This window comes from Felis catus, chromosome A2 (assembly GCF_018350175.1).
Source record: "Felis catus isolate Fca126 chromosome A2, F.catus_Fca126_mat1.0, whole genome shotgun sequence".
Lineage (NCBI taxonomy): Eukaryota > Metazoa > Chordata > Mammalia > Carnivora > Felidae > Felis > Felis catus.
Window position 1 is genome coordinate 30,367,391 of NC_058369.1, and position 25,596 is coordinate 30,392,986.

A 25,596-nucleotide genomic window follows, 5' to 3' on the forward strand; every position below is an offset into this window, starting at 1 on the left:
TTACCCGGTAACCATGATTTACAGCCCATTTTATCCTCTCAAGGAGACTCATCCCACCCAAAATTGAACAAGTATCCGGGGGACGTGTATTTAATGTCTCCCTTCTTGAAATGTAAACTCCATTAGGACTGGGCTCATCTTGTTCCCCACAATGTCACCTATCTCTGGTATAGAGCCTGGCCCTTTAAAAGGGAATGAATGAAGAAGGTAGGCATTATATTCAGTCTATCTTGTAGACTGGAAAACCAAGACTCTAGAGAGGGGTAGGGATTGTTTCTGGTAACTCAAACTGGCTGATTATAAAGGTATGTTTTTTTGTTGTAGTTGTGGGGTTTTTGTTTGTTTGTGTTGTTTGTTACTTCACCCTGGTTCCTTCCTTCCCTAAGGGTCTCACCTGCCTGGTGGAGTACCTCTCCTGCCTGCGAAAGGACGCTTGGTTGTTTGGCTGGCGCTGGCTAGGTCCTGGAACCAACCCACCCATTAAGAACAGTTGACTTCTGTTCCAGTACCCACCATGTGGAGATGTGCACAAGCCACGTGGTTCTGGGGTGTAAAACAAGATGGTGAAGCTGTTGCTTCATAGTCACAAAGAGGGAACATCGGCCGCTTTTGAGCTGTGTCCCAATCACACTTCAGCAGGTGCACAAGTATCCTTCCAGAGGCAGAAAATACGTCGGATTTCAGGAAATGCACCTCTTAGCCAGGAGACGGCACTGCTTGGGGGACATCCCATTGCCTCCTGCTTCATGACAAAGCCTTCCTCAGGGAGGAGAGATGTTAGAACGGTGGTCTCCACCTACTGCCAACATAATGAACTAATTCAGAAAGAAGGAGGGCTGAGGGTTTGCTTCACAGCCAAGGGCCGTGGCCAGCTCCTCCATGCCTGGGAACTGGTGCTCAGTGGAGATCTTAGAGCTCATTTAAAAATCAACTGTAGTGGGACGGCTGGGTGGCTCAGTCGGTTAAGTGTCTGACTTCAGCTCAGGTCATGATCTCGCAGTCTGTGAGTTCGAGCCCCGCGTCGGGCTCTGTGCTGACAGCTCAGAGCCTGGAGCCTGCTTTAGATTCTGTGTCTCCCCCCTCTCGGCCCCTCCCCTGCTCATGCTCTCTCTGTCTCAGAAATACATAAAAAAACATTAAAAAAAAATCAACTGTAGAGAATAAGCTTCAACTAAATCCTCAAGCCTTATGAGCCTTAATGAACTAAAGAATTTACCTGAGAATCTACAATGTTTAATGCAGATAGTTCTGCCATCTACCTAACACCTTGCGTCTCAGTTACAGGTCTGCGTCTCAAAGTACGTCAAAGTTTTGAGGCAAACAGAGGAAGTTTCTGGGGTATAGGATTGAGGCAGGAGCTGTAAACCATGGTCGGGGCCAGTTGTACTACTAATTTGCTGGTGGCCTTGGGGAAGTCACCTCCCCTCTCTGGTTCTCCAGTGTCTTATCTGTACATGGAGAGCATTGAATTTTAAAATTTTGAGGTTGCTCTTCCAGCTGTCATGTTTATACTCGTCTTCATGATCACGTTCATCATTTCTTTGGGCACTCACTGGGGAGGAGACACTGTGCCAGGTGCCAGCAAGACAGTGGTGAGCAAAACAGATGTGGATCCAGCCCTCATGCCTCTGCAACATCACCCTAATAATGTCATAGAAATATTATAACCTGGGACAAGTGTTTTCAAGGGGGATGCACACGGGTGGTCTATTGCCAGGAATATTCCAGCAGGAAGTCAGGAAATCCTTCCTGGAGCAAAACTCCTTTGGGATGATATGGGGATGATGGGTAGGTAAAAAGAGCATGAAAGAGTATTTCAGAGAGGAGGAACAAAATGTGTAAAGACCCTGAGTGTCTGAGGAAGTAGGGAGAGCCACTGTAGCTGGGTCTGCCTTGGAGCAAGTTCCGGGTGGGTGGCAGTGAGGAGACGGGACAGACCAGTGGCGGGAAGGAGCCAGATGGTGGGAGGCAAGGGAGGCCACATTAAGGATACCGGTCTTTATCTGAAGGGCAGTGAGCAGCCATTGCAGGTTTTAAGCAGGGACACGGCCTGATCAAATCCACATTCTCTGGCTTTAATGCGGAAAACCAATCTGAAGGGGGCAAGAGAACAGGCAGTAGGCCAGGTGGGGTGTACCTGCAGGAGCACCCGTGGGTGATGACAGTGGTGGGGATGCGAAGGGTTGAATTATTCATTGTCAGCTCTAACGAAAATCAGAGGTAACTTAAAACATTCAACCAGCAGCCATACCCTCCTCCCATCTGTCCAGACCAGTGTCCCGCAAACCTGGGGCAGGCCCCCGTTTATAAGCTCTTAGCGCCGTATTCCTTTCCTCCAAAACCCTTCCAGAACTGCCATTTGTGTCTGTGACTGTTTGGTTAATATCTGGGCTCCAGCTAGACTAGAAGTCCCAGGAAGGCAGGAGTTGTAGCTGTTTTTTTTTTTTTTCCCATTCCTTCTTGTGAGTGCCTAAGGCAGCGCCTGGCACATAGTCGACGCTGTGCTTAATGAGTGAATAAGCAACAGCAACAAAGGAGATGTCTCAAAGCAGAGAGCCTATTGAGATTATATGTGGACGGGAGCAGGGAAGTAAAGGGAAATAAGGAAGCACAATATACTGGTCTCTTAAAACAAGGGGCTGAGGCTAGATTTTCCCTGGGACATGATAACGGGAGGTAAGAAATGAGGATACTGGGGCTCCTGGGTGGCTCAGTTGGTTAAGCCTCTGACTTTGGCTCAGGTCGTGATCTCACGGTCTATGAGCTGGAGCCCCGCGTCGGGCTCTGTGCTGGCAGCTCAGAGCCTGGAGCCTGCTTCTCATACTATGTCTCCCCTCTCTCTCTGTCCCTCCCCTGCTTGCGCTCTGTGTGTCTCTCTCTCTCCCTCTCAAAAATAAATGAACATTAAAAAAATTTTAAAAATTAAAGAAACGATGTTGGCACATTGTTCCTAGCTGGCATCTGTCACTGGCTGGGTGACCCCTGGATCCTGCTTCACAGAGCCCCTTCCTTTGTATAAAGTAGCCACTCAGTAAATATTTATTGAACTCCTAGCAGATGGCCTTAGACAAGTCGCTTAACTTCCAGAAATCTCACTCTCCTTTGCTGTCACATGGGGTTGATTCAGCCACTCTTCTTTGACAAACTGGAAGGACTTTGAAAAGCAGAGGGCTCCATCTGTCCGGAGCTAAGATACGACAGCCAGGCCCCAGATCGAGGGGAGATGAGTGGCATGTCAAAAGCGTGCAAAAGGAGACCGGAGACTAAGGAGACCACAAAGATGGAGTGCCAAACAGGAGGCAGCCATGGGGAGAAAAAGTGACGGCAAAAAACTAATTTTCCAGGCATATCATCTGTCCGGGATTCGCAGCCTGTCAGAAGCGAAGGGTCAGAAGGGTCTGGACCAGCCTTGCCCTGTAGCGAATACAGCCCCTGAGTACTGATATACTTGACTGTCTCTAAAAACTGCCCTGGAAACCCATTTGTACCGGGACGCTCTAGCCGGCGTCTTTGTTCCCGGTTTTGTTTTTTGGCGACTATCGCAAGAGACCTCAGCCGCCGGCTCAGTTCCGTGTGGCACATCCATAAATCCTTTCTGCTCCTCTGGCAACTTCCCAGACAGGTCATAATGGCAGATGGAAGATAAACAAATAAATACCGAATGGTGAAGGGCAGTCAATTCAGTGACTCGGCCTCATCCATCAGTCCTTCCCTCCACTGCCAGAGCCAAGCAGCTTCAAGGTTGTTTTAGGAACACACACGCACATCAGGTCTTAATGACTGTACAGGGTACGGGGGAAAGCTGGCCCAGCTCCCACTTCCTGATCCTTTCCAGCTCTACAAAAGCCTGTCATCCCAACGTAAATAAGAGAAATACCTACATGTTAGAGTAAATAAGGTTTAAAAACATCCACAACCCACAACGGCCCGGTTGCTACTAATGAATGCCACACAGGTACTGGGCAGGGTGGACCAGAGTGTCAGATGGCCCTGGGTTCAAGTTCAGACTCTACCAGTTGCTGTTTTTGCAAGTTACTTAATCTTTCTGGGATTCGGCTGCCCCATCTTTCACACGGGAATCATAACGACCCTCCCGTGTAGGATTTGGACGAGGATTCACCGCAACAATGAATATCAGTTGGTCAGCATGGTGTCTGTAATGGTGCCTCTTACCTTCACGAAGTAACGTCATAAGAGTTAGCTGTTATTTTTAAACAGAATATCACGTAGCCATGGAAAAAGACAATATTTTTTCATTAGCATCAAAAGGTGTCCTGAAATACTGTTAAAGCAGGTAATTCCAAAGGTAAGGTGAAGTTGGGGGATAGGAGTATGACCCTGGACTGAGAACACGATAGGAAATAAAACTGATGAGAATATGTCCTAAGTGTGAGTTTTGCAGAGATAGGAAAGAAATTAAAACCCACTGTGCTAAATGACACAACTGGGTTAGCAGTATTTTGTAGGAGTTCCCCTGAGAGTCTTAATTTGGAAATCAAATAGCTATCTTCATGTGTATAGACACATTAAAAATACCTGAAAAGATACATACCAAAATTTAATAGTAGTTATCTAGCATGATGGGATTATGGGTGGTTTTCCAACCATGGGCTTTAGGCTTGTTTTCTACATGGTCTATTTTTATAATCTATATATCACATAGTTATCATTTTTATATTATGCTTTACTTTATGATCACTTAAAACACCTCTTCCTACATGGAACAACTTACATACTTTACCTTCATCGAGACAAGGAGCATGTTAGTTTCTAAAATAAAATGACCTTTGGATCGGAAAGGTATCTTTCATCAAAAAGTAAAAGATCCTGGGGCAAACTTCAGAAGCAGATCTGGGACCCAGACCCGTGGTAGGGAGCAGTAGCTTAGCAACAAAAGCAGCTCCGTTTCCTATTTCTAGACCCTGGCCCCCCACCTCGACTTTGTACTCCCCACCCCTATCTCATGCCCAGGGCCTGAAACTAGGGAGGGGATTGATTCTACCAACTTTCAATTCTCTCCTACTGTTTCTATGCAGCAGACATGTGTGGACTGCCAGTCTCCTCCTCTAACCTTAATATAGTTATGATGTTACTTTCCAGGTGCCATATTTAGGGTGAGGTTGTGTGTGTGTGTGTGTGTGTGTGTGTGTGTGTGTGTGTGTGTGTGTAATTTAGTCCTGACAACTGTGCACAGAGGTCCTAGTACAGAGAAAGTACCTGAGGCTCAGACTTGCCTGAGGTCCCCAGCCAGTGTGCAGAGGAACTAGAATTCAATGCCACATCTTTCAGACACAAAACATCCTCCGAAGCACTCTGACCTCTGCCCCCTCCTTCCTTGCTCTGCATTCCCCTCGGAACAAATGTCTTTACACTGGGTAGTTACTGTTCTCCCAGGGATACATCTGTTGGAAGGCCACTGAGGGGTTACAGTGGTTTTTGCATAATGGAAAATATAGAGCTTCATTTCAGAAAAATAGCCAGATTTGACCTGACTTCCACTTTTCTTAGATAAAAAAAAAAAAAAAAGTCCACCATAGAGACTGAATACAGTACGTCACCCAGTGTTGAAGACACCTGTAGTTTGTGCCTGCCACGTGTCCTCCCCTCCTGATAATAGTCCCTCAGTCTGAGAATGTCTGTGCCACTGCACACGGCCTCAGTGGGACTGTTAGGCATGGGAGCGTGTCCTTCCTTAGCCATGTGGCAGGTTGGAACCTGAGATTGGCCAGTGAGACTTCCCCTTGTGGGTTTCAGATCCAGAGCGGGATGGCACAAGAATGGAGTTGGGTTGGCGGAGATTTAGACCAATGATGGGGTGCCACTGTAAGGCCACCCGCTTCCTGAAGTTGAGCGGCCAGGGTTCCCTCTTTTCTGGAGCTTGGCTATTTCCTTTAATCACTCTTGTTGCTGTTATTATTGTTGTGCTGTTATACTATCATCATCATCATCATCATCATCATCATCATCATCGCTTAATTTAACCAGCTGGTCAGTTCTTGCTGCTAGCAACTGCAAAATTCTTTTCTTTTTAAATGTTCATTTATTTATTTTGAGAGCGAGAGCGTGCAAACAGGGGAGGGGCAGAGAGAAAGGGAGAGAGAGCATCCCAAGCACCCTCTGTGCTGTCAGTGCAGAGCGTTGACATGGAGCTTGAACTCACAAACCATGGGATCATGACCCGAGCCGAAGTCGAATCAGACACTTAACCGATTGAGCCACCCAGGCAACCCCGAAATTCTGTCTTCTACAACAAAGTTAGTTTGACAAAACCACCCAGGACTGTGTTAGAGATTGGCTAAGAACAAAACAAAACAGAGCAAAACAAAACAAACTCAGAGCAGCTTCACTGGCAGAAGCCCAGATATCAGCTGTAAAGTTCTAAAATGGGTATGTGTGGCACCCGGGTGGCTCAGTCGGTTAAGGGTCTGACTTCAGCTCGGGTCATGATCTCACAGCTTGTGGGTTCGAGCCCCGAGTCGGGCTCTGTGCTGACAGCTCAGAGCCTGGAGCCTGCTTCAGATTCTGTCTCCCTCTCCCTCTGCCCCTCCCCCGCTCATACTCTATCTCTCTCAAAACTAAATACACATTAAAAAAATTTTTTTAAATAGGGGTGTGTGCATCTCTGCCTCCCACCAACCCCCCATGTGTCCTTCCAGGAAGGCTCTGAGTGACAGAGGTTTTGTAAAATTTTTCCATCTACTTCTTTGCTCTGATGCCGGGACTGGCATGTAAAGAAAGAGCCAAAATGAAGCAGGGAAATGGGGGATAAGGGCGAGAATGCAAGGTGAGAGGGCTTACGGCATAGACATCTGTCTTAAAAGCACTGAGTTAGAGTTGTCCTAAACCCACTGTGTGAGTTACGGAGAAACGGGTGAGCTCTCTGATGTCTCAGGACCACAGCTGTGGGAAGGGGACGGAGTTGCCCAGCCGGATCTCCCAGATCTCGGAGCAAGCACCCACTTCAACACCCAGCTCTCAAAGCCGGAATGGAGGAGATTATAGGATTAATCTGCTGCCTGTCTGATCGGCTTTGACGATCAAGGCCACCAGGAAAGGATAAAATAAACCTGCATGCTCTCAGGAGCCAGAGGGAATCCTGGCTCCCTTTATCCCAGCCCAGATCAGGTCACAGGCCCGAGTGGCTTGATGCTAATGCTGGCCAGCGGGGTTCAGACTGGGCTGGATGGGCACAGATAGAAAAGGGACAGAGCCTACTCACTCCTTTCATCTAAAAATTTTTTCTTTACTACTCTAGTGTGCTGAAAAACTATTATTGCCTTAGCAAAACAAGGCCAATGACTGAAATGACTTATTCTAGTAGAATCTTTTCAGAACCGTTTGAGGAAAAGTTGTTGTTTCCATATGTCATTACCATTGGCAAACTGGGATGTGAAGGTGTGGTATGGTGGGGTGGAATATGTGTGTGTGTGTGTGTGTGTGTGTGTGTGTGTGTGTGTGAGAGAGAGAGAGAGAGAGAGAGAGAGAGAGAGAGAGAGAGAGAGAGAGATTGGGTATTTAGGAGGATATCTATTGGTTTTGCCAGCAGAGCATACATTCCAACATTCTTCTTCTGGTAGAAAGCACCCTAATTTCTCAATGAGAAACCACTGCACTTTCACTCTAGATGGTTCCAGTGTAGTTGAGCCTGCTCATAGGCTCCAGAGGCGGTATCTGTCATAGCACTGATCCCCTGGTCTAGTCCAGCCTCCATCTGTCGTGATTGGCTCTAGAAAGGCCACACGACCCATGACAGCCCAACCAAGTCACCTGGGGCCTTTTGCTGGGGCTCTCAGCAAAGAGGTCTTCTCTTTGCTGATGTGGTTGCTAAGCTGGTAGGGCAAGACCGGAATCTGCCAGAGTCCTTCACATGCAGAGAACCAGCCTAAGAATAAAACCCACACAGGGAAGAACAAAGCTGAGGTATGGGGAGAAAGATACCCATCTTGCTGGCATCTTTCGAGTCTCTGGATCCAGCCACAGCTGAAACCAGGTCTATTCCTAGACTATTAAGTTGCTTGAGCAAATAAATCTGATTTTTGGCTTAAGCCAGTTTGACCTAGGTGTCTGTCATTTGTAATCCAAAGAGTCTTGACCCAGACAGATACTGACAGGAAAGCAATTGGATCCTGGAGTAAGGTGGAGAGTGAAGGGGGAGGGAGAAAGGGAAGAGTAATGAACTTGGAGCTCTCCCAAGTTAAGTGTTGATCTTGAACCTTTGATTATAGACTTTTGCTTCAGTGGATTAGACTTCCCGGGAACAAGCATCCCAAGACTCTCGAAACTTCACTAATGAATACAGTAAATAATTAATACCCTACATTATTTCCTGTCACTCAAATCTTAATATTAACTATTCAGTGATTTCTCAATGCCTGTATTCTCACCAGACTAAAAAGAAGCTCTTTCAAATAAACTAGCTACTATAGAAAAAAAAAATACCGGGGTCACTATAGATATAATGGCAATTTCCAGAGACTCATTAGCACATTGATAACTATTATTTTCAGTTAATTAATACAAAGAAATGGCATTTTCTTTTAATTTATGTCATTAGTCAAATGAGCTTTCTAATTAAGATTTGCAATCTACAAATTTACAGACTGGTGAATAACTCTAAACATGGAGAATTATTGCTAAGGTCTGCCTGGCCTGAACTGGCTTTCAGAACTTGAAAAAAAGGGGGCGGGATTAATTTCATTCCCTGGCGGTTTCTCCGCAAAATCTTTTGTTAAATAGATTCAAGATATTCATTGCCATACCATCATCATGGTTCTGAATGTCATTTCCACATTGCGTTGAATTCAACTGAAATATTGCATCACATAAGATAAAGAATTAAGTCTGACACTTATCGGTAATAATATTATTTGTAAAATGAAAAAAAAGCTTAAATTTGACAAATATAAAAATGAACCAGACTTCTAAAACAAACCCAAACAGAAATTTCATTGAGAAAATGTGTAAAATGAGTCTGTGGCTGGACCCAGCAAACATCACAGAGACAAAGACTGTTTACTGTTAAACAGTAATTAGCAAACCAATCAATAGTATTTGCACAAAATCTAATTGCAGTCTTGCTCTACTCTCTTCATGAAAAAAGCCAAGTACTTTAGCACGTGGGAAGGAGAGTTTTCCTGAATCAATCAACTAACATTGGAGTGCCCGATGGGCAGAAGCATGTGTGTGGAGCACAGCAAAGCAGAAGCACCAGTGTTTTTATTTTGAAAATGTTTGGTACCTAATAATTAAAAACAGAGAGGAAAGAAAGAAGAAAATCTGTGAAGTGATCCCATGGAAAAAAATCAGAGTCTGGTGGATTCCTTTATACTTAGTTTATTGTTATTACCTTGAATTGCATATGGCAGGATGCCATTCGTTTTTCAATGCTTGGCAGTTGGTTTCTAATGCTTTTAACCTAGCCTTGACAATGGGTATAACATTTGGGGCATACGATCCCAAATACAGAGAATAACTGGTTCACATGAAAACAAATGTGTTTTAATGACCATATAATAACTTTTGAAAAATATGCACATCAGGCAAACATTGCCCATAGGAAGGGATGGTATATCGACTCCATTAATAATGTATACACAATAGCCAATGTGTACATTATGGAAGAATAATTATAAATTTTAAATATACTAGTGGAATTCCAAAATCTGACTTGACTGGTATATAAACCTCTGAGGAAACAGGTGAAAATTCCCTTGTGATGTATATTCAGGATATGTTCTCTCACTTATAGGTTTTCTCTTAAGAAGAGTACTGCACTTTGGATGGGGTTCTAACTCATAGAAAAGAACTCACAGCACCTTTTTAATAGAAAGAACAAGGAAGCGAGTGCAGGCACCATCTTAGAAGATGTTAACATCCTTTAGAAGGGGTGGAGTTGGTAGGAAAAAAGCTCCCAACTCAGTTCAAGTCTTAGCTTGTGGCATTGTAACAGCTGTGCGACTTGGAGTAATTGACCTAACCTCTCGCAGCCTCAGATGCCTTGCTGGTAAGATGGGAATAATATCGGGACCTAACTCATGAGACTGTTGTACAGACTAGACAAGAAATCATACATAAAGCAGGCAATGTGCAGGGAGTTTTGCATACAGTATCTTGTTTAGTGGGTACACAAGTGGGTGTGCTTTAGTTTTCCCCAAACAAAATGCTGTTATTTCCAAAAACCGTAACCAATCATCAACCCGTTTGCCTCGGGGGTGGGGGGATGGTTCTGCAGGAGGCCAAGGCTGCTGTTCCCACTGAACAATAGTCTGGCAATTCTGGGCTTTAGGCTTGGGCAGTCTTAACCTTCTTCTGCATGGTGAGTCTTACCTCATAGTAACTCTGGACGGCGTTCATGAAGGCTTCATCAGCTACAATCTGGGTTTCCCCATTGAGGAAAGCTTGAAACCGGTCCTTGACTGTTTGCAACTGCTGTTTGCTGATCTGTAAGGAACAGAGAAAGAGAGAACAGTGAGGACTTGTTCTAGAAAAGGATTGTGATTGCTTTCTGTGGAAGATGCCAGTCCCATCGGTGTGCTAGACCTGGCTTGTATGGGCGCGCACTAGCTGACTGTTACATTTGCAGGAATTTTGTGAGGTGGTTGTTTATTAAAAAATACATAAAGACATAAATTGTTAAAAAATTATATTGAAAACAAAGGCAACACATATTCAAAAGTCATTGTTTCCTGATCATTCCGTGACACCTTGTTGGAAGCCAGATATCAACCAGGATGGGAATATTTACACCATGGAAATTGGCAAATGCTATATAAGTCATGTGTTCTTGGCTTGTTGTTTTTGTTTTGTTTTGTTTGCTTTTCGTGAGAGAGGGTTGTTGTTGAACAAACCACCACACAGGCACCTCAGGTGGTCTGAAATACCCTGCTTTCCAAATCTATAGTCATCAAAACAGTATAGTATTAGCATAAAAACAGACATATAGACCACAGAACAAAATTGAGAACCCAGAAATAAACTCATGAATATACAGGCAATGATAACTGACAAGGACACCAAGATACTCAATGGGGAAAGGACAATCCCCTCAATAAATGATGCTGGAAAAACTGGATATTCACACCCAAGAGAAAGAAATTGGATCCTCTATCTTACACCACTCACAAAAATTAACTTTAAGTGAATTAAAGACTTAAATGTAAGACCCAAAACTGTAAAACTATTAGAAGAAAACACAGGGCAAAACCCCCTTGACATGGGTCTTAGCAATGAATTTTTGGATATGACATCAAGAGCTCAAGTAACAACAGCAAAAATCGACACGTGGGACTACATGAAGCTAAAAATCTTCTTTACAGCAAAAGAAACAATCAGCAAAATAAGAAGGCAATTTATAGAATGGGAGAAAATATTTTCAAACCATCTACCTCATAAGGGGTTAATATCCAAAATCTATAAGGAACTCATATGAAAGCAAAAAAACACAAAAAATCCAATGAAAAAATGGGTAGAAGACTTGATTAAACATTTTTCCAAAGAAGACATACAAATGACCAACAGGTACATGAAAGGATACTCAACATCACTTATCAGAGAAATGCCAATCAAACCCACTATATTTCATCACCTCACACCTGCTTGAATGGTTATCATAAAAACAACAACAACAACAACAACAACAACAACAAGAAATAACAACTGTTGGCAAGGCTGTAGAGAAAATGGAACCCCTGTTCCATACTGTTGATGGGAATATAAACTGGTGCAGCCACTATGGAAAATAACATGGAGTTTCCCCCCAAAATTAAAAACAGAAGTGCTATACGATCCAGCAATTCCATTTCTGGGTATATATCCCAAGGAAAGGGAATCACTATCCGAAAGAAATAGTGGCATCCCTACATTCATTGTAGCATATTCACAATAGCCAAGACATGGAAACAACCAAAGTGATCACTGATGTTTGAACACACACACACACACACACACACACACACACACACACACACACACACTTGATTATTATTCATAAAAGAGAAAGAAATCCTGCCATTTGTGACAACATGGATGGACCCAGAAGGTATTATGCTAAATGAAATAAGGCAGACAGAGAAAGACAAATACTGTTATGTTCTCGCTTACATATGGAATCTGAAAAATGTTGAGCTCAGAGAAACAGAGAGTGGTTGCCAGCATCTCAGGGGTGGGAGAAATGGGGAGATGTTGACCAAAGCATACAAACTTCCAACTATAAGATGTAAGTTTTGGGGGATTTAATGTACAGCATGGTGACTATAATTAACAGTACTGTCTTACATACTTGAGTGTTGTTAAGAGAGTAGGTTCCACAGCCCTTTATTCTAAATACTTGTTAGTTATGATTGAATTTGTTAGATGATATGTCCCTTTTTGTTATTTGTTCATTGATGTCTCCCCAGGGCCAACTTAATGCTTTACACAAGACAGGCACTCCATAAGCGCTTTGCTGAATAAATGAAGGCAGTGCACAAAAGAAATCTTGGAATATCCTTTAATCAGTTCTAATTTGTATGAAAAGAAAGTCAGCTAAAAACTTTGCCGTTTTTACTATTATTTATAAAAAGTTATACTCTATAAATTGATAGTGGGATACTGTGTCTAACTGTTGTAGAAGAAAGCTTAAAAAAGATCATTCTGGTCCTAGCTCCATCAACCATTGTGTCATCTTGGAAAAGTCACTTATATCCTCTGAATTGGCCAGAAAGTTAAAAGCCCTTCTGGAATAAGGCCAGTTTAACAAGTAAATGTTATACCATCCTTATTTATCTCACTTGGAAAATGGTGATAATTCTAATTATGGCCTTGGCATAGTAATAGCTATTTGATAACATAATATGAGTTCCTTTTTAAAATTTTGAGTTTCTGTATTCATTAATGCACTGATTCATTTAAAACATTTTATTTATTTTAAGTAATCTCTATACCCAACGTGGGGCTTGAACTCACAACCCAAAGATCGAGAGTCACCTGCTCCACTGAACCAGCCAGGCACCCCATTTCTATATACATTTCAAGTGCTGTCATCATTAGAATCAATGCAAATCTTGCTAGTAGAAAATAATGTTTAGAGCTATAGGACTGAAGCCTGGCTTGAGTTTTGATTCAATCAGGAAACAATGGACAGAGGTGGGATCTGGGGTGCTTTAACTAATTTTGTAACTTTGGAAAAAGTGAGACTAGTAAAGTTAGGGGCAGATGTAAAAGAGGTAGTTTTTTAACAGACTGATATTTGTCATGTCCTAGAGCACCACTGTCTCAGGTTAGCCATGTGTATAATTTTACATTTTCTGCACGTCTCACTTTAAAAAGTATCAAAAACTAAGTGAAATAAATATTAATACACTTTGTGGAAGCCAATATGTCAAAAATATTATTTTACATATAATCATCATAGAAATGGTTAATGAGATATTTTACGTTCTCTCTTTATACTATATCTTTGAACTCTGGTGGTATTTTACACTCATAGTATATCTCAATTCAGAATCACCACACCGCAAGTGTGCAATAGCCACGTGTGGCTGGCGGTCACCGCTTTGGACAGCCGGTCCTAGAGCATGGTATGAACGCACTGCTAAGCCGTGTAGACTTTCCTGGTCTGACCCAGGATGTGAGGATCCAAGGATACTGGTATCACTGGAGTTGTACAGAAAAAAATCAGAGTTATTTGTATGCATTTGAAAACATTTCAACTGAATTATTGGGCACCAGTTGATTTTCTCGTAAAAATGACACCAGAACATAAATTTCTATCAAGTAGTTCAGCCTTCACTGGCCTAAGTCACAAATCCTTACAGTATAGTATAGTACCAACCAAGGCATCTCACAGAATTTACATGCAGAATTCCTTCTAACACTGGGTTAAATACCAAATGTGCACGATTTGGGGGGTGGGATGGAGTGGGGTAATGGAACAGGAGAGGGAGTGGCCACCAGTACCCCTTGCTTTTGCCTTAAATCTCAAGGGATGGAAATAAAAGTAGGCACACACCATCTGAATGATGAAGATTGATTGTTGACCCAAGCCAAATCCATTATCACTCTAACCTTTGTTAAATAAGCAGAGTACTCAGTTCTTCAAGAAATATTTATGGAGCATCTATTACCTGCCTGGTTCTACCCCATGTCCTGAGGTATCAGTGGTCAATAAAAACAATCCAACCTCTGACCTCAGGGGCCAGGGCGAGGCTATAGGGAATTCAAGGAAATAAGGGATTGTTTTCAGGGATCTTGTAGTCAAGATGGAGAGGAAAAAAACATACAAAACGACAACAACGACAACCGCACAAAAGTATGTTTTAGGATTTCAGAGGGAAGAGATTACAGAATGTAAAATGCTTAAAAGGAGAAGGACTTCAGGAACATTAACATGAGTCAAATTCGGAGAACATCCGTCATGAAGCCCCATAAAACACCCCCCACTTCCTCAAACACCTCAAGCTCTCAGTGAGAGAGTCAGGGGCACAGATTCTAGACGCAGAGCTATGCTTATGGCTGGGTTTTGATGCCTGCCAGTCCAAGTTCACTATTTGCCCTCATCACTAATTAAACAAGCAAATCACGTATTTAGTTACCTCACTCACGGTGTCTCACTGGGCAAAGGACTAAGCTCTCTACACCTCAGTGTTTTCATCTGTAAAACAGGGCCATTACTGACCTCATAGGATTGTTGTGAAGTCTAACTGGAGGTAAGTGACATATTCACTGCATAACCTGGTACAGTATGAATGATCAATAAACAGTAGCTGCTGTGATGATTAATCCTCAGCTTAGAGGCTTTACGCACACTGCTTCCTTGAAAAAGCATGCCTATGGGAAAATTCCAGACGTGTCTTCAAAATGCAACCCCATGCTCCTTCCCAGACTTTTCTGGATGGAGGTGGTTACTTTCTCAGCACTTTGTTCACAGTCCTGAGGGTACATGTGTCATACTGCAAAGTAGAAGTTTATTTAGATGCCAGAGCTCAGAGTCAGGGTCAGGAGTCAGGATTTGAGAACACAGATGGGGTCAAAGGGATATGGACTCAAATCCTGGTGATCATACTCATTTCCAAGGGTAACCTTGGGCAAACTGATTTCCTTAAGCCTCAGCTCTTCACGTACAAAATAGAATTCTAAGTCCTACTCCCAGGGTTGCTGGAAAGATAAGAAGAACATAGGAGGATGTGCCTAAGGAGCTTAGCATGCTGCCTGGCACAGAAAGAGTCAAATCATACAGGGTAGACCAGAAACCAAATGACCTTGAGGCCTCGCATGATGTAGTCTCGGTCTATTGCCAGCTTTGTTTTGTCTTACTCTGCTCTCCTCTTACTCAGCTCCAGCCACACTGGCCTCTGTTCTCTTTCTCAAGCGTGCCCCACGTTTCTTCCCTGAGAGCCTTTGCACTTGCCATTGCCCCTGTCTGGGATGCTCTGCCCTTGATCTTCCCATGGCTGCCACCTACTCACCTTTAGGGCTCAGCCTGCCTAGCATCTCATAGGAAAGTTTTCCCTGACCACCCTGTCTACAGGAGTGCTGCCCTAAGCTGATGGCTATCACACTGCCATGGGTCCTGTGCAATGCCTTCGCAGCCATTATCATAGTCAGCATTTAACTTCTCTAAGATAAGTTTATTTAGCTGAATTCTAACATGCACATGGGAAAACATATGTCATAAGCACAGAGCCTGAGAAATCTTCACAAAGTGAACTTTCTAATAGACCCGATTCTCCTTATCAAGGTAAAGAACATTACCTGGACCCCAGAAGCTCCTGTATGTCCCCTCCAAATCACTGCCCCTCTCCAAAGGGGATCACTAGCCTGACCTCTATCAGCAGAGATTCGTTTTGATGGTTTTGAACCTGAGGTCAGTGCCATCGTGCATTATGAGATTCTGCTGTGTGGGTGGGGGTAGCAATACCTCGTTCATCCTCATTGCCGAGTAGTATTTCATTTTATGACTCTACCATTATTTGTTTACTCTCCAGCTGAGGGACATTTGGGCCTTCTTCCTTTATTTTAAAATTGTGCTTGCTTTTCATCACCTATCTCCGCCTAAGAATATAGGTTTCATGTGCACGAGAACCACATCTATCTTGTTTACTGCTGTGCTTCTAGTGCCTGGCACATAATGGGTTCTAACCAAATATTTCTTGAGTGAAAACACAGACTTATCAACTATTTAATGTATACCAACAGGCACCATGTTAGGCTCTGGGGATATGAAATGACCAAGGTACGATCTTAGCTCTCAGTTCTCTTACTCTCCCATATTCATCTTTGATTCCTTAGCACCCTTTGGCCTTTTGCACACCTTTTGAGTGAGTGCAAACCTCACTTAGGAGCTCACACAAATAGCCAATCTGTGGGTTTATCTCTGGTTTAAAGTTAACTGGCCTAGATAGGATTGAACATGGAAGGTGACCTTGCATGAACGCACTGAAATAATTGGCCCAGAGAAGCTGACAGTACAACACCAAATAGACAAACAGACTTCCATGGGCCGCTTACAAGCAGAACTCTCTCTCCTAAGATAGAAGTCCATCTAAAAGCACTCAATATGGATAGAAGCCACTTGTGCATCAGATCAGAATTCGGAATGGAAGTAATGAGTTCCAAGAGCAGAAAACTTGAAAAGATGAAAGGTAATTATTGCAGAGGAAAGAGCTGTAGCAGGCTTTGCTGCAACTACTGAAGCATTCTTGGTTCAATCCACCTCATTAGGCAAGGCCTGAAAATTCCCACTGTGTTTCAGACAGTGTGTAATTTACTGCACATTCTGGAGAAGCATGATATGGAATATACCAGGAAGAGAAACCCGCATGTGCTAAGGGCTGGTCTCAGGAGAGGCGGTGCTGAAGTCAGAGCAAGCACAGGCCAAATCCTGGCTTTGATACAAGTCTTAGGGCAAGTAGTTGACTTTGGTTTTCTCCTCTATACATGGGAGATCTTATCTACCTTACAGGCTTTTTGTGAGATCACATATGCAAGGCAGATAGCACAGTATCCGGCATAGAGTAAGACTGGTTAATAAAAACAACATAGTATTATTGTTATGATTTAGTTTTGCCTTTTTCCTGTCATTAATCTTTTATGTTCTTCAATGCTTTCTTTCCCTCTGTTTATTCAGTCTTTTGAAGTTACTTTTATGTGGTGTTTTTCATCCCCTCTTCCTTGGTCCTTCCATTTTAGAGGCTGAAAAGCCACGCACTCTTTTCCCATCTCCCAGCTCTACGGAGACATGCAACAGGGACAGAAAACTACTCGGGGTCCTCTGGAAAAGCTTTTGAATAAAATCCTTACAAAAAGGAACCTGCCTGTTGACATAACCCTTTCCTCAGGTCAAGAGCATCATAGAGATTCTGGCCCTTATACTTTTGAGGGGTTGAGCAAATGTTTGGAAACACCTATCTCTGCCCTTCTTGTTATGGGGGAAAAATGAGTCTTGATTTTTGTTGTTGTTCAAATCATTTTGTGCTCTTTCTTGCAGACACATGCTTTTCCAATGGATACCTGAGGCTTTCCCTAGGCATGAAAGAAAGCATTCTTACTAAGGTGTTTATTGCTTCCTATGGTACCTATCACAGCAGCAACTACATTATAAAAGAGGGAGAAGCAATATTTACTCTGAAAGAATGAATCTGAAATGGTAGCATTCCAAGCATAGGCTGTAGGTAGGAGGAAAGATGTTTTGGGGTGTAAGGAGATCTTCCATTTATACACATAACTGAAGTCCTTCCCTAACATAAAAGGTAAGCATTGAATATTACAATCTAATAATATGAGCTAAGCTTTTTCTTTTTTTCTTGGAAACTGAAGTATAGTTGACATGCAATGTTATTTTAGAAGTTTATTTAGTTTTGAGAGAGAGTGAGAGAGAGAGAGCGAGTAGGGGAGGGGCAGAGAGATAGGGTGACACAGAATCCAAAGCAGGCTCCAGGCTCCCAGCTGTCAGCACAGAGCCTGACGCGGGGCTCAAACTCAAGAACTGTGAGATCGTAACCCGAGCTGAGGTTGGACGCTTAACTGACTGAGCCACCCAGGCACCCAACACACAATGTTATTTTAGTTTCAAGCATACAACATGGTGATTCGACAACTCAAAACCTGGTGCTGTGCTCATGTCAGGTGTAACTACCTTCTGTCACCATACAATACTCTTACACTATCATGGACTATATTCCCTGTGCTTTACCCTTCCTCCCTGTGATTTATTCCTTCTTTAACTAAAAGCCTGTATCTCCTACTCCCCTTCACCTATCTTGCCCATCCCCCCAGTGTCCTCCCCGCTGGCAACTACCAGGTTGTTCTATTTGCGCGTCAGTTTCTACTCTTTACATTTATTTGCTCATTGTTTTTAGATTCCACATGTAAGTGAAATCACACGGTATTTGTCTTTCTCTGTGTGCCTTTTCTTTTTAAGAAAGAAATCATTATTTGGGGGAAAAGTAGTTTTTTTAAGTTTATTGATTCATTTTGAGAGAGAGCAAGAGAGAGCAGAGGAGGGGCAGAGAGAGAGAATCTCAAGCAGGCTCTGCGCCGTCCGGCATGGAGCCTGACTCTGGGCTTGAATCCAGGAACTGCGGGATCATGACCTGAGCCAAATGCAAGAGTCAGATGCTTAACCAAAGGAGCCACCCAGGTGCCACGAAAAATGTAGTCTTTAAAACTCTACTTCATTATAGAAGACGAACAGGAATGTCAAGTCAACAAGCGCTTTAAAAACCGTAAGTTAGCCTAGAGAGAGGTGAGCAAGATTTATTTAATTTCTTTTCTTTGAAGGTTATCAAAATTGATGTTGGTCCATTAATTTTATTAAAAAAATAAAATATCCTCTTTCCACAACCAGATTAGTGTCCGCCCTAAATAAAGTCTTGATTCTAGGAAATCTAGAAGCTGTATCATCCAAACCACATATTTACTTGTGTACATAAAATTCTTCTCACCTTGTATATTATGTACATTTACATAGTGCATTCCAAAAAAGGTGTTTTAAGTGAATTTCATTTATTTGGCTTGAGCGAGAAAAAAAAACCTTCAAAAGACTTCATCATAAGAAATTATCACTGAATAATTCTGAAATGGAAGTTGAAGGGGCAAGAGTACTAAAGGCAGGAGAAGGTACAATGAGCTGTAACCTGGGACTTCTCTTTGCAACATGGTTGCGAATTCCATCATCCAAATAACATCCTCTCCATATACCAACCATACTATGGCTTACTTTATATTTTGCCTTGAATATATAGCAAGTCATTTTTTTTTATTTGCGGGGGGTGGGTGCGGGCGGGGGGCACAGGGAGAGAGAGAGAATCCCAACCAGGCTCCAGGCTCAGCATGGACACAGGGCTCGATCCCACCACCCTGGGATCATGATCTGAGCCGAAATCGAGTTGGATGCTCAACCAACTAAGCCACCCAGGTGCCCCATTGCATTTTTTTTTAAAAACTGAAACTTGTTCTAAGCAATGGTACCTGTGAAATCGTAGGCTTTATGTTCTAGTAATAGTTAAAATAGATAGGTACTATCATCTTGCATACATCTACCACATTTTAGGGAGTGCTTCCTTAGAAAAGAATTAAAAATCTACTATAGAAGTTCTTGCTCATTAAAAACATTTTTCTGGAATAGCAGCAGCTGAATATCATTTTGTTACCACTTTTAAAAAACTAACTCTGGGGGCGCCTAGGTGGCGCAGTCGGTTAAGCGTCCGACTTCAGCCAGGTCACGATCTCGCGGTCCCTGAGTTGGAGCCCCGCGTCAGGCTCTGGGCTGATGGCTCAGAGCCTGGAGCCTGTTTCCGATTCTGTGTCTCCCGCTCTCTCTGCCCCTCCCCCATTCATGCTCTGTCTCTCTCTGTCCCAAAAATAAATAAACGTTGAAAAAAAATTAAAAAAAAATAAAAATAATAAAAAAATAAAAAAAACTAACTCTGGGGGCGCCTGGGTGGCTCAGTCGGTTGAGCATCCAACTTCAGCTCAGGTCACGATCTCACCGTCCGTGAGTTCAAGCCCCGCGTCGGGCTCTGGGCTGATGGCTCAGAGCCTGGAGCCTGCTTCCGATTCTGTGTCTCCTTCTCTCTCTGCCCCTCCCCCATTCATGCTCTGTCTCTCTCTGTCTCAAAAATAAATAAAAATGTTAAAAAAAAATTAAAAAAAAAAAAACTAACTCTGAATTTTTAAACCATTAAGTAACAGAATGACCAACTAGCCATGTTATTCCTAAAGACCAATTTGTTCAGGAGAGAAAGAACACAGGGTTCTGTCCCCTGAGGGAAAGTGACCTTGAGACAACATTAAACATTGGTTAAGCTGGGATTCTCTCAGAAAACAATTACTTAGTACAAGAGGAAAAAAATTAAGAAAACTGAATATAGAAATGGGGTCAGGCTAACGGTTCGACTGGAGATGGGATGAGAGGAGAAAAAGGATAAAGAGAAATGAAAGGAACAGAAGATGCCCTATATACACCACAGAGCATCTGAAAAGTTAGATCGCGTGTCCTACCCCTGATTGAAACACATACAGTTTTATATTTTTATTTGTTTAAGTTCATTTATTTATTTTGAGAGAGTGAGAGTGCAAGCAGGGGAGGGGCAGAAAGAGAGAGGAAGAGAGAGAATCCCAAGCAGGTTCCACACTGTCAGCACAGAGCCCAATGTGGGGCTTGGATTTCCAGAAACGTGAGATCATGACCTGAGCCGAAATCAAGAGACAGACACCTAACCGACTGAGCCACCCAGGTGCCCCACCACATACAGTTTTTAAAAACTTAAGAATATACTTTTCTAATTTGGAGGCACTTGGACAATATTCACCTAGATTCTTCTGACAGGGAGCCAAACATGTAATTTTAGGTCCAAAGTCCTAATTAAGAATTCTTCTAGTTGTGGGGTGCCTGGGTGGCTCAGTAGGTTAAGCTTCCGACTTCGGCTTAGGTCATGATCAGACAGTCATGAGCTCAAGCCTCGCATCAGGCTCTGCGCTGACAGCTCAGAGCCTGGAACCTGTTTCAGATTCTGTCTCCCTCTCTTTCTGCCCTCCCCCGGCTCGTGCTCTGTGTTCTCTGTCTCTCAAAAATAAATAAACGTTAAAAATTAAAAAAAAATGCTTCTAGTTGCTATGACTCTCAAACATACTGGTGTCAGTCTCTTTGCACTCCTAAAATTTATTGAAGACGACATGAGACTTTCTGCTTATGCACGCTATGTCTGTTGGTACGTACTTAACAGATATTAAAACTGAGCAGTTTAAAGCACTCATTAATTCATTACAATAATAATAAACTCATAATGCGTTAACCTAAATAACCCAGTTTTTTGAAAATAACTAAATTTTCCAAAGCAAATATTAGTGAAATGAACGGCACCGTTTCATAGTATTGCAAATCTCCTTCGGAGATTAAGAGAAGGCTGTTGGAATCTCATCTCTGTTTCTACATTCAATCTGTTGTGATATGCTGTTTTGGTTGAAGTATGTGAAAAAAAATCTGGCCTCCCACAGATATGTTGATGGAAAAAGGAGAAATATTTTAATAAACGTTCAGATAGATGCAGAGTCTTTGTTGATATTACACCAATGTGCAACCAGTGGTATTTTCTTAAAGGTTAGTTGTGTGGAATTGGAAACCATAGTAATGAACTTTTTTGTACCCTATTACATTAAAAAAATCACGGTCTTTCCTACTTTTTGAAACAATCTTTTAACCATGGATGCTTTTTAAAGAAAATACCACACATTTGTCCTATGGAAAATACTAGTTCATTAAGTTAGGCAAATATTCCAACTATTGACACATTTCATTACACAATATGTAAAAAAAAATCATATTACTTAGAGGCGCCTGGTTGGCTCAGTCGGTTGAGCATCGACTCTTGATTTGGGCTCAGGTCATGATCCCAGGGTCATGGGATCCAATCACACACTGGGCTCTGCCCTGAGTGTGGAGCCTGCTTAGGATTCTCTTTCTCTTTCCCTCCCTCCCTCTGCCCCTCTCCCTGACTTGCCCTCTCTCTCTCTCTCCAAAAAAAAAAAAAAAAAAATCATATTACTTAAAATCACACACAAAAAACTGGGGTGTTGGAAAGCTGTCAAGCTTATAGTGATGGACTGAAAGCTCAAACGTTATCATTGGCAAAAAATATTGTCAGCTGTTTTTCTTGAAGTAACAGGCTCCCTTCATTCATTTTCCAGAAAATATCTGCAAAATGCCTACGTTTGAATAACCTTGGTTTGTCTATCAGTTGTTCTTTCAAGTACAATTGACATTGCATGAAACCAAAAAAATGACTAGTTTACTGGGCAACCAGTAACACAAGTCCCCTTTCACATGTGCCAAAGTGCTTGATGGATATTTACTATTTCATCCTACTAATATTAAAAGGGTGGGTACTCCGGGTCAAAACTTAACGCAGTTAATAATTTCCACAGCTTTCTCATGAAGAGTACTCAGTGAACCTGCTAGTTTTTAAACAGTGGGCTCATGGCTAAGAGGAGGACAAGACCGGTGTGGTCGGGCACGAGTGCCTTGGTTTGTGCCAAGGCCCCGGCTGTTTCACTCATCACTGCTTTTGCATCATTAGTGCAGATGTCAGTACAGTTGGGAAAAAAACAATAGTGTCTTAGTATTATTAGGAAAATCATCCTAGGGGTTTACGGACCACACTTCGGGAACCAATGTGAATCAATGAACCTGACAGCTATTAATGCTGCAAGGCAGTTGGCCAGGAGGAGAGTGGTACAGTCTGATCCTGGAGAAGTAGGTGCAGGGCCCTGTGTGCCAACGTGCGGAGGCTGGGTTTAATTCCAAGCAGGATGGGAAACCACGGAAGTGTTTTAGGCAAGGGAGTGACATGATTTGAAAGCGTGCGGCATCAGGGAACAGTAATGAGTTCTCAGGTTCACTGCAGAATCAGGATAATGTTTCACGCAGGCTGTGGCATCGGAGGAGAGGAGGATTTTGAATAATGTCTAGCATCTCAGCTGGCAGAGACAGGCTCACCGGGAGAAGAGGAAGAGGCAGGGCAAGTGGGAGAAGGGATGAGAAGGGCCTTCCAGATGGGAGTACACAACGAATGAAGAAAGATGAGAAAGTGTGGGGTCCAGTCAAGGGGAGGCGGCCAGAGTTTCTTCTGCCAACTTATACTTTAGACTCTGCTGATGAAGAGAAAGAAGATGGAGAAGAAGAAAGAGGATTAGAGGCCGCTCTCAGTATAAGCATCAAGCATGCACAACAGAGCTGTCCAAAAATAGAGTCACAACAACCTATTGCAAATGAGACAGCAGATAGTTCCATTTGGCTGGAGCCCAGATTCAAAAGACTAGCGCAGCGACACATGAAATCACTAAACATGATTCTGAATCTTATGAGGTTTAATAGCGAACTTATCTGTAGGAACGATTTCCAGAGAAGAAGCTGAAAAAGTCTGAACGCAGTCCTATGTATAGGTTGTGGAAGATTCTCTAACGTAACACCTCACAAACTGCAACTGGGACCTTCACCAAAGCCGATTCAGGTTAAGAACCCTGCTTTGTCAGTCATGACAGCGAGAGAAGGTACGAGTAACCAGCGCCCTACTCTTCAGGCTGCTGGAATGTTTGGAGGGATGTGCAGACCTTACTTAACTGGTTCTGACAATCTCCATTCGTGACACAGAATTGCAGAGGGAAAAAAAAATGCGACAAAGTCAGAAGGTGCTCTGCAGCTGGGAAATACTCAAAACACAAGCATAAACCCTAATATAAATGATGGACTTGAGTTAATAATAATGTACCACTACGGGCTCGTCAATTGTGATAACAAATGCACCAGGCGAATGCAAGACGATAAACAGGGGAGACTGTGTGGTGGGGAAAGGGGATATGGAGTATGCGGACACGGTCTTGTACTTTCCACTAGATTTTTCTGCAAAAAAAATAAAGTATATTAATTAAGCACATACACGCACACACACACGGAAACAGATGTTCTATAAAGGAACCCAAATATAGCAGCACACACAATACAGACCTAGGCCAGCACGACGGAGAACAGAAAATCCCGCCAACTGACGGTTGTCCTAGAATCCAGAAGCAGAAAAGAATAAAAAGCCATCGGTGTTTTGGAGCTGCAGCACCTCATAGCCAGATGAACCAGCTGGGTCGAGCAGAGGTTTCAGGGACCTTTTCTGCACCCACAAACGAGTGCTAGCTTATTAAAATGAAATTTATCATTGATTCAATTCCTCTCCACGAGATTTTGTGTTACTGGTACTTTAAAGGCATGAGTGATTCCCCCTACCGCATCTGACAGAGACACTTTTGGTTCCTTTGGGAGGCAGCCGAGAGCGTGAACTTCCCTCAAGCTGAGTCACATCACTTGTCCTATCAAGGTACAGGCAGTGTTTATTTCATGCCTTGGTAAGCATGTGGGTAGACTGCGTGGAATATTACTGAAACATCTTTGAAGAAATTTCCTTTTTTAATCCCTGTAATATTCGCCTGCAATCAAGCGACAATATGTTTTTATGTTGTGTCTAGAATTTGCCCTATGGCTGGTTAACAACAATTTGATTCTCATTTTTCTGCAAGTCCTCACAATTCCATTTATGCCTTGAACTTTCGGGGCTATGAATGTCACTTTCTTTTTCCTTTACTTTCTTCACTTGGCTAAGTCTTACCTGTCTATCAAGATGCTGTGTAAGGCCAACTCCTTCTGATGGCTCCTCCCAGGCCCTGAGCTAGACGCCCTTTCTCTGAACTCCTTCATCCCCTGCCTCTTGACATTTGTTATAAATATTAATGTAAATCAAGAACTCTTATGTCCGTTCTTCCTACAAGACTGCTAAAGAGGGGAACCTTCTTTTTTTTAAATCACTGAACTTTGGGTCTTATTAGCAGCCAAGAGACCCAATAAATTTGGGGGCTCAGCCTTTGTATCAGTATTGCCAAGGAAGCTTGTAGAAAATATTGATGCCTGTGGCCCCACCGACCCACTCACTCAGAAAGTCTGGGAGTAGAGACCCCAGAATGTACAAGTTTAGAAACTTCATGAACATCTCTTACAAGCCAAAGTTGAGACCCACTGAAAGAAATATTACTTCCTGAATGAACTGAAGTATGGTGTATCTTTATATAGGATTAAAAGCATTTTCCTAGCCGCTTTCACGTGGATTGAATAGTCCTCAACTTGATGGGAAATAGAAACTAGATTTTTCTATGCAGTTCCAGAAGAATAAACTGGCATCAGATAGAAAGTACAGGCAAGCTGATTTAGGGGCAACATGAGGACCGACTTTCTATTATTTAGAACTCTGGGGAAATGGATTAGGTTGCCCTTTAACACATAGTGTCTTGTCATTGAGAGTATTTGGCTACTTAGAAGGATTCATCATTGAACTAAGACTTGGAGTATGTGGCTACAACAGGCCCTTGCATACACGGTTTAGGGTTCTTTATTCTACAGAGGCATTTTCCAATCTTAGAAATGTATAATCAGCAGAGATGAGGAGCAGTTAATTTTAATGATAAATAAACCCATGGCTTTGAATTTCCTCCTGGGAAAGCTGCTGTGATGTGCTAGCAAAGGTCAAACAACTAGATCTCTGTGTGTGTGTTGGGGAGGGGAGAAGAATCCTGATTTGTAAC

General features: G+C 42.7%; 1 protein-coding gene across 28 annotated transcripts in view; it reads right to left on the minus strand.

Moving 5' to 3' along the window:
• Positions 1–25,596, minus strand: part of CADPS (calcium dependent secretion activator) — a 478,503-nt gene that overhangs the window by 360,597 nt on the left and 92,310 nt on the right. For all 28 annotated transcript variants that reach the window (XM_045051795.1, XM_045051797.1, XM_045051798.1 and 25 more), the window contains exon 2: positions 10,327–10,440. In XM_045051795.1, coding sequence (XP_044907730.1) covers positions 10,327–10,440 — 114 coding nt within the window. The remainder of the gene's footprint in view (positions 1–10,326; positions 10,441–25,596) is intronic.